Below are 9,474 nucleotides of genomic sequence, written 5' to 3'. Positions count from 1 at the left end.
TTTAAGTGTAATATATATATTCCAATGATGGAAAATTACAGAGTGACAAAATCAAAGTTAAAATATAAAAGAATAACCTTTAATCAGATGAACTATGTGAATAGTTAAATTAAAAAAATATGGCGTGTAATACAAAAAAAATAAGCAGATTAAAATTGTCTTACAGAGCATTGGTAGAATATTACTTGACAGAGGGGTGGGGGGTTCAATAATCAAAAGAATGACAGTAAGGAGTGAAGGGGGGGGGGGTCAAAGCAAGAGGGGGGAGTTAGGTTGCTAATTACATTTTATTTATTTCTCCTCACACCACTCATTCTCCTTCCTCACCTTAAATACATAACTTATGAATATTTGTCTGATATCACCATCTAATTAAACTCAAAATTTCGCGGATTTTTTCTGTCAGTATTTTTAGATTAATGTTAAACGACAATTTTTTCTAGGCTATTTTAAATTTTGACAATTTTTACTGTCAATTAACCTTCCCTAAATTCAAGGGAGATACTACAAACAATTTGGATCGAATTGGTTCTAACGTTTTAACGTTTACTATATAATAACAAACCAACTAAATTGTTAATAAATAATAAGCTTTAGAATACCTGCTCCTCCTCGCTGGGAGTGAAGTCGTTCTTGATGTTGAAAGTTTTCCTGATCTCCTCCGGGGTTTTTCCCTGCAGGAAGTTCATGTAATTAAGTAGAGATGTGCATTATTTATGAAAACGTTCTAGATTATTCCGTGAACGATGGTGTCGTTCGGAAAAAAACGATGTTCAAATAAATGAAATGATCTTTTTTAATAAAGAACAATAAAAACTACCTTTAGTTAATGAATGATTTCTAAATTGTTTATTCCAATGAACTTAAAACAAAACCTATTAAGTTAATTAATGAACAAATGAACTTTTCGAAAGATTTTGAAAAAAAATATAGTTTTTTTTAAATTAATGAACGATTTTTTCGAACAAACTCTTTCTTTAGAAAACGATCGTTTATTTAATTAATTGAACTAACAATTCTACTAAATGATCGTTCAGTGAGAAAACGAACAAATTAGATGAAAAATTTACGATATTATAGGAAAGGACGAAATAATTTTCTTTCGAAAGATTGAAAAAAAAGAACTCACCCATGGATCTCATATCTACGCCAGCGGAAAAATTTTTTGGGAAATAATTTAGGAATGATTTTGAAGGATTCTTACCACCGAATTAAGGAAAATTTATGAACTTTTAAGTTTCAAGAAACCATTGAAGATTTAATAAATTTAATTTATGTTAATATTAACATACAAATGTTAATGTTAATTGATATTAACATATAAATAAACATCAATTGTTTAAAGTCAATGTTAATGTTAATGTTAACTTTATATACTGACAACCATATACTTCAATGTTAATGTTAATGTTAATGTTAACATTATATACTGACAACCATAAACTTTAATGAATTGTTTAAAGTCAATGATAATGTTATTGTTAATGTTAATGTTAATGTTAACCTTATATACCGACAACCATATACTTCAATGAATTGCTTAAAGTCAATGTTAATGTTAATGTTAATGTTAACTATACATACTGAAAACTATAACTTAAATGAATTGTTTAAAGTCAATGTTAATGTTAATGTAAAGGTTAACTTTATATACTGACAACCATAAACTTGAATGAATTGTTTACTACATCGAATTGTCTTAACTTAACTTGAACTATATGTTTTGGTTCATATGAGCCAATTTTTTATGTCTATTTGAACTCCTAGACGCAGCGCTCGGCCTGTTAACTATTCTTTGATGCTCATGCGAATATCAAAATTATAAAACTGATCTTTTTTAAAAAATAGTTCATATGAGCAAATATCGTGTTAATTTGAATATACATGACGTCATGTCAGCACTTCAAACGACCAATGGTTCTAACGACCAATTTTTCAAACGGCATTAGTTCAAACAAATATCCACCTAATGTCCCCCAAGTCTCTGTGAATGCAAGGGTCAGTTCATTGCAAGGGTGTTTACTGGGCTAATGATGGGTAATAACTTTGCTACAACTTCAAGGATTTCAGATATTAATAGTCACACCACAAATACTGTCTATCTTCATAGATTCAAACATTTTAAAACGGTATTCTGTAAAAATTATGCCAAATTTTAAACAGAAAAAAAACAAGGAAAAAAATAACCAAAATAACCATAGTTTTGGGATTCAGTTTTGCATGAAAAATTGGTTGTATAAGGAAAGCTAATGTTAAAAATAAACAATTTCAAAGTTTGCAGATTTTCTCAGATTTGTGTGGAACCTTTAATAAGTCCGAAAACGTTGACATAAAAAAAGTAATTACCCATCACTATCCTATTTTTTAAATGTTAAGATTATGATTAAAACGTAGAAATAAGATAACAAAAATTTCACCTTTATCATGTTTGCAACAGTCTTACAAGTGACATCGAGCAGTCCCTAAAATATAAAAATTTTATTTAAGAAACTGTTTTTTAGGTCAGATCTGACTCTTGAATGCTTCATCTCAATATGGGTCCTTGTAAATTTGAGAATACATGCTTGATCCCGCAAAAACAGTTATTCCTGCATGATGTGACCACCACGGGATATCGAATAGGAATGGAAATCTGCACTCCTGTAGATCGCATCTGAAAGTTTTTGCATTTGGGATATTAAGTTAACTTTCAGAATTGTAAATAAATAAATAAATAAATAAACAAACAAACAAACAAACAAACAAACAAACAAATAAATAGATAGATAAACGCTGGTTAAAGTCAGCTAATTCCTTTTTATTATAAACAAAATCTTAACAAAATTTAAGTTAAGTGTTTACGGCTGATCAGAATAAAAAAAATTGCTGAAAGGATCTGTCTATAGGGGAAATTTTAAAAAGATTAACAATGGTACCCTTGAAACCTTGATCTGATCAAAAAACAGCAAGATACCGTCGTTTTTCCTACTCGAAGTGTTTAATTCGGAAAATATCTCTCATTATTTCGTAAAAGCAAGAAATGCGCAAATCAGTTTTTTTTCAGAGAAACCACAAATGAAAATTAACAGTTTTAATAAACAAAAACATGCATATATAATTTATACTTGTTAAGACGAAGCACCGTTGTTAATTGGGCATAGTCATCCTTGCAAGGAGGGTCTGTTGAAATAATTTGTTCAGTCCTTATAAGAATAATATAATAATAGTAGAATGGTCTGCAAGAGAACCCGACATGGAACCCCCGGACCACCCTCAGAGCGCACCGCATGAACACTCAATTCTCATTTTTTACTTTTTAAATCCACTTTATAATGAAAACGAGACAATCTGCGAAATGATGAGAAGAAGTTACCTTGATATCAAGGTAATTTGCAGCCAGGATGAGTTCAAACAGGGTTCCCTGGTCTCCCTAAATAAAATGATTATATTTAAAAAGATAAATAGTTACATCTAATATTTAATAACAGATAATTATATTTCTTTTTAGATAATTATTTACAAATAACATTAACATAAAAATTTTTCCGATAGCAAATTTCTCATTTCTTATAATAACAAATTAGAAATTAAAGAGGAAAGAGTTTACCCCCACGCCCCTTAAATAACACATTGAATCTTACACCCCCCTCATTCCGTCTAATTCTCCCGATGATAAGATGAAAAAACGTCCTCATTGTTGATTAGAAAAAGATTTAAAGAGCACCACTGTGAATCGGACATGACCCCTTTTTTCTTTTCCTTTTTTTAAATAGGATTAAAATACGCACCTTGAGAAACTCGGCGTCCCAAGATGAGATATCATCTGTCCTCTTCTCCTTGTTTTCATCATCCTCAGGCAGAGGAGCATCATCCTGCAACAATAATCCATAAATTAAGTTGTAATCTTGGTCTGTATGTTTGTATGCCCGATCATAACTAAGGAACACCCAGACTGAATTTGTTAAAATTTGTATTGGAGAATTCGGTAGAACCACAGGAATGTCAGCTTAACTTAATTTTAAAGCTGTAAGTTCAAGATGGGTGCCCAAACTATTATCGAAAAAATTAGACTTATTTCGTGACATATCAAGCTCAGGTTTAACAGAAAATAAGAAAAAAGGTAAAAAAAATAAGTGTTTGGGATCCATTAAATTTGATGCAGAAAAATTTTCAAATTAATTTTCTACTTTTTTTTCAAACTTGATGAAACATCCAGAGGTAACGAAATTTTGTTGTATCTCTTTTTTTCAACATTTCAAATTTGGATTTTAAAAACAAAAGATTTTTGTTTGTAGTTTTTTGTTAATAATTTGCCCCTTGAATACGGATCCGTGAATCCGCATATTATTGCGGATCCGGATCCTATGCATTGTAAATACTAGGATAAAACTAAAGACAAAAGAAAATATAAAATAACCTTGTGATGTGTGGCCCACTGGATAACCTTCCTCAGAATAGCAGCGTTCACGTTGGGCAGAGGGACTACCTCCTCATCCTTAAATATTTCACAATATCAATAACATCCAAGTTGTGTTGACTGTTGAGTGACCTTCCATTAAGAAGTTAAATGTCAGATCCACAACGGTTAAACTTGAAACCTTTATCTTGAAATTGTGAAAAACGTAATTTTTTTCTCTATATAGTATTGAATTCTAAATAGTTTTCTTATTTTTTACGCAATATAGAACCCCAAATTTTACCCATTCGAAAGAGCGTAAATAGAACTGAAATTGAGAAACCCTAACAGAGATTTTTCCGAGCTCGAAGAAAGATAGCGTTTGGTTTCAACAAAATCCAGGGTAAAGAAGAAAATGATGATAGTGATTAATTATTAACTATTTATAGCACTGTTATTTTGGATCGCAGTGTTATAAAGTTTTTGGACAGAAATTTTCTCTTTATCGAGAAGGTTCAAGCCTTTTTAGATTTAATTTTATCCCTTGCTTAAGCTTGGGACAAAATATAATCTAAAAAGGCGAGAACCTTAAAAGAAAGCCGAAGTCAATTTAAAGTTGATTTCAGTTTTATTTTCATTTCAATTTTTAAAAAATATTTAATATCCAAAATTTTTTGGAGAAAATCCGGGAATTAATGAAAACATTACAGAACAGGTGCTATAATGCAACATCTAATTTAACTTTATAGCACGATGATTACTTTATAGCACGTTCATTATGAAATTCGCAATGGAGTGAGGAAGAATGATGAAGTACCCATTAGTTTCATAATAATAATATAAAGAACTGAAAGCGTTATTTCAAGTGACACTCCATTCACAACGATAACCTTAAAACCTTTGTCTGATCAAATATGAATTAAAGTATGAATTAGATATCAAAGTTTATAATTCGATGAAAGATTATTTTCAACTGGAGGTTCTTAATTAAAGTACTACTGCAGGAAACCTTTACCTGATCAATAATGTGGAAGATATAACCGTTTTTCTGGGATAAAAAGTATTTAGATCTGATATTTCTTATATCTTCCACATTATTGATCAGGTAAAGGTTTCAAGGGTACTGTTGTGAATCTGGCATTGTCCTCTTTGCATGGGTGGGTGGGGTGCTCGCTTGAAATTACGCACGCTTATAGCTCCTTTAAAAGATCAAAAATTTTAATATACAACAAAAAATAATTGCTAGATGTTTTGTACAATAAGTTCATCGACATTTTTTAAAAGAATATACAAATCCGTTAAATACTAACCTCCTCCTCAACGCCGAGATCCTCCAACATTGTCTTGATCGTCACGCTCTGCTTAGCGATTTCGACGTCCACGGAGAAAACCTCGCCGTCGCTGCTCTGGAGCTTGATGTTAGGCATTGTGTTCGTTGATTGGTTTATCTGAAATTAGAAAATTGTGAAGTTACAAATCAATTTCTCCACAATGTTTCTGTTCTGTTTCATCAAAACTCAAGATATGAGATATTATCTAATAAAATCTAATGAAAAAATTGTTAAAATTTTAATGGAAAAAAGTTATCTATGGAAAGGATAGTAATCCAATCCAGTTTTGTCCTTCCACACTTTACGGAATTTAGGCGGCCGACGACCAGTTTTTATGAGTTCGTTAACAGACGGTCGTTCGGCCGGTGGCAGGAGCTCGTCGTCGTAGTTCTGGGGACAAGATACAACAGGCTCATCGGCGGCAATTATATACTTCTGTATTATATCTTTATCTCTGTTATATTCGTCCATAATGGTGGGAATACTATTCGTCTTTAGATCACAATTCACCATAAAATATAATCCTAAAATACAATTTTGTCTCATATTAAGCAATTTTAACTTGGTAAGAATCCCCCCTCCCTCCCTCCCTCCTTTTTAAAATATTATTTACTTTTTTAAAAAGCAATTAAGTAAATTAATGGTTAATAAATCAGCCTAAGGTTTATTTTTTCAAGTGTATTTCAAGGGCGTGGGAATAATTTTCGATCTTTTGAGAAAAATTCACCGTATACAATCTTTTAACCCATCAGCTTTTCAACTATTTTAGAGAGAAATAAAATCATGAATTTCCTCAGTTAAATGTGCGCGAATATAAAGCGCAAATTTTTTAATTGTGTATGTATATTGTTAATTGAGACAAAATTTTCCTTCATTGTGTTTCTCTCCATCTCGGACCTTAATATTTGGTAATTTTCGTACACCATGCGATTCAACTTTCCTGGAAATAAAATTCAAATTTTAACGACAAAAGATATAATTTAAAAAATTATCCTCTGGAGTTTCCAGTGTTTCTTATTTACCTTTGAATCATTTATTTAAATTATTTTTAGTAATTATTTCTAGTCCCTTGTCACCACAAAAACCTAATCGTAGTCTCTTAATTCATCATTTTTATCTCTTATTTTAATACTCCATGAATAATTCCTTTATTCTGTATTAAATCAATTTTTAAATTAAAAATTAATTTCTGATATACTTGTCAGTCAAACTCTCAATATACAGAGTGTCCCACATCAAATTAGACCGCGCCAATGGGTCTAAATTACGATTTGGGAGACAAATCCGAAAATTTAAGAAGTATGAATCATTTTGAAAAAATTTAATATGGCTAATAGAACTTTTTTTGGCAGAAAATGCTAGATTTTTCGAGTATTATGTGTTTATTTTGGCGTTAAAGATTGGAGATAGTCTAATATGATATGGGACGCTCTGTAGTAAAAATCGAATATCCGATATCCGGGTTTTTAAATTAGTTTCATCTTTAATTTTAATTTCCTACTTAATCTGGAAGTCTCTTTTCTTTTATTTCTTGATCTTTCAATTTATTTGTAAATCAAAAATTTTCTACTCGCTATAGCTAGTCAGTCAATCTCTCAAATTTTTATATCTCATATTATCAAACACATAGTAGGAGTAATGAAAATAAATTTACCTTATAAATCCACCAGTGTCGTACAAATGTTGACCTACGCGCTTTAAAGATTCAACCATTTGAGGCCGGGCCATCTAGAATATAACTTGGAAAATATCCTCTTTTCTAACTAGTGTTTAATTCTGGTAGTTTCCTCCGTTTAAGTTTTAAGGTAATAGTGCGAAAGGTACTAAGTGGAGATAACACATTAGAAAATTAATTTCGTACAAAATGAACATAATAGAAATTACGGGGTCTCTCCTAGAGAACGATTTTAACCCCCCCCCCCCTCTATCAATTTAGTACATGACTTAGATTTCGATTATTTTAACAAAAAAAATATTTTTCTTTATTATTTCAGGTTAAGCTTGGATAACGACTATTTCTGGGCCGAGCGCTGCGGCTAGGACAGAGTAGAGGCCAAGCGCTGTGGCCAAGTCGGACATTCAATTTCAACAATTTTCAACAAAGTTAGTATATATTTCGGGTTAGGATGGTTAGGTTCAGACACTTTATGGGTCGAACACTGCGGCTAGGACAGACTAAAATAGGGCGCTGCGGTCACATGACCAACTTTATCCATGTGTTAAATATGAAATGCATTTTCAAAACTGATAGAAGGGGGGAGGGGGGGAGCCCAAACATCGTTCTCAAGGAAGTTACCAAATCACGTATTTAGTTAACATCGTTAAAATATTTCGTCTCTAACTCACCAAACTTATCATCTCCCTTTATTTGTATTGGTTTGGTGTATCCCAAAAATCCCCTAAGGGGGTTCTGTCCTCGAGAACGATTTTTGGACCCCCACCCCCCATCAATTTTGTACATGACCACTTGTTAATCAGAAAAGTTATTATTGTTTGTTTTCTATTATATTAGGGTTAGGTTAGGACAATTTCTGGGCCGAGCGCTGCGGCTATCAAAGGATTGGGGCCGGGCGCTGCGGTCACATGACCAATGATATCCATATGATACTCATAATAACCATGTATAAAATTGATAACAGGGGGGCCGGGGGTCCAAAATTCATTCTCTAGGAAATTACTCCCAAGAGGTGTCTTGAATTACCTTTCGCATTATTAGAGTTAGTTCATACGTTGGCATTTTATCTGAAAATAAATTTTATAAATTAGAAACCTTGCTTAATTATCTTCAGTATAAAATAAAATTTTTATTGGTAGTCTTCTCAGTCCTTCAAAATAAATTATTGAACCACAATCAGACTCCCCCCCCTTATACAGCTTTTATCACGTTGACTGGTCCAGCAAGCTATATTAGTCTATACAAAGAAAGAGCTTGCGTTAGCACTATCAAATCCATTAGGACTGGCTAGGGACCGCCGACCGGCACTGCACTGAGGCAACATAAATAAAGAAATATAAGTTTTATGCGAGAATAATGTTCAACAGAATTAACTTTAAAAACAGGTATGACTAAACTTCAGCGGTTGCCTACACAACAGTGCCTGAAAAAGTGAAGAAAGTAGAACCGATTACGAAGCATTGCTCTATCCTCGCCGCTTAGATCGTCTTTAAACAAGAACAGACTAGGATTAAACGCTAAAGAGGTTTCGTGATTTTATTAAAGATTTGATAATATTCATACTTTCGCAAAACCTAAACACCCTTATTATCAAACGCCAAGAAAAAAGGTTGCAATAAAAGAATAGGTAAATATTTAACTATTAGTTAATTTTAAAAATATATTGGATTAAAGAATTAAATATAAATTATATAATTAAAGATGGAATAATATGAATAAATTTGTTAAAATTTAGTTCAATTCGTAAATAATTATTGTTGCATTCTCTTTTATAAAAAATTATTTCCGTCTGCAACTTGCCAGTGCAACGTTGAATTTTGAAACTGTAAATGTGATAATAATTTGTTTCTGATGCAATACAACATTGGAAATTTGATTTGTAAATGTTTTGATGTTGCACGATAATTTATCTATGATTGTTGTTTTTTACCCCTCTCCGCATAAATCACCTTTATTCTTAAATTAAACAAATAATATGTGGGAACCGACATTCTTGAATTATTCGGTAGTTTAGTTTTTCTTTATAAGATAATTTTTGTTTTTAGTGATTTAATTAGTAAGGTCCGTCCGTCCTAATATGATTTTTGGACCCC

General features: G+C 31.7%; 2 protein-coding genes across 2 annotated transcripts; both read right to left on the bottom strand.

Annotated features, from left to right (window-relative positions):
• Positions 1-5,813, bottom strand: LOC111702527 (S-phase kinase-associated protein 1). Its single transcript, XM_023474255.1, has 7 exons — positions 5,686-5,813; positions 4,397-4,474; positions 3,768-3,851; positions 3,353-3,409; positions 2,418-2,462; positions 603-674; positions 1-327 (listed from the first exon to the last, which is right to left on the bottom strand). Exons 1-7 carry the CDS (start codon positions 5,800-5,802, stop codon positions 292-294), a joined length of 489 nt encoding a protein of 162 aa, XP_023330023.1. The 5' UTR covers positions 5,803-5,813; the 3' UTR covers positions 1-291.
• Positions 5,814-5,824: 11 nt separating this feature from the next.
• On the bottom strand, positions 5,825-8,498 carry LOC111702528 (probable 28S ribosomal protein S6, mitochondrial). The gene is made up of 4 exons (XM_023474256.1): positions 8,408-8,498; positions 7,361-7,434; positions 6,576-6,646; positions 5,825-6,230 (listed from the first exon to the last, which is right to left on the bottom strand). Exons 1-4 carry the CDS (start codon positions 8,441-8,443, stop codon positions 5,959-5,961), a joined length of 453 nt encoding a protein of 150 aa, XP_023330024.1. The 5' UTR covers positions 8,444-8,498; the 3' UTR covers positions 5,825-5,958.
• Between the last annotated feature and the right edge of the window lie 976 nt (positions 8,499-9,474).

This window comes from Eurytemora carolleeae, unplaced genomic scaffold (assembly GCF_000591075.1).
Source record: "Eurytemora carolleeae unplaced genomic scaffold, Eaff_2.0 scaffold117, whole genome shotgun sequence".
Taxonomy (NCBI): Eukaryota; Metazoa; Arthropoda; class Copepoda; order Calanoida; family Temoridae; genus Eurytemora; species Eurytemora carolleeae.
This window is presented reverse-complemented; position numbering and strand designations above follow the sequence as displayed.

What these genes read in the sequence shown, in the direction of transcription:
- LOC111702528 (XM_023474256.1), bottom strand. Translation starts at nt 8,443, where the DNA reads ATGCCAACGTATGAACTAACTCTAATAATGCGAAAG. An exon ending in TAACTCTAATAATGCGAAAG is followed by an intron (nt 7,435 to 8,407) that starts GTAATTCAAGAC and finishes GTTATATTCTAG; the next exon opens with ATGGCCCGGCCTCAAATGGT. An exon ending in TGGAGAGAAACACAATGAAG is followed by an intron (nt 6,231 to 6,575) that starts GAAAATTTTGTC and finishes ATTGTATTTTAG; the next exon opens with GATTATATTTTATGGTGAAT.
- LOC111702527 (XM_023474255.1), bottom strand. Translation starts at nt 5,802, where the DNA reads ATGCCTAACATCAAGCTCCAGAGCAGCGACGGCGAGGTTTTCTCCGTG. An exon ending in GGGACGCCGAGTTTCTCAAG is followed by an intron (nt 3,410 to 3,767) that starts GTGCGTATTTTA and finishes CATTTTATTTAG; the next exon opens with GGAGACCAGGGAACCCTGTT. An exon ending in CAAATTACCTTGATATCAAG is followed by an intron (nt 2,463 to 3,352) that starts GTAACTTCTTCT and finishes TTTATATTTTAG; the next exon opens with GGACTGCTCGATGTCACTTG.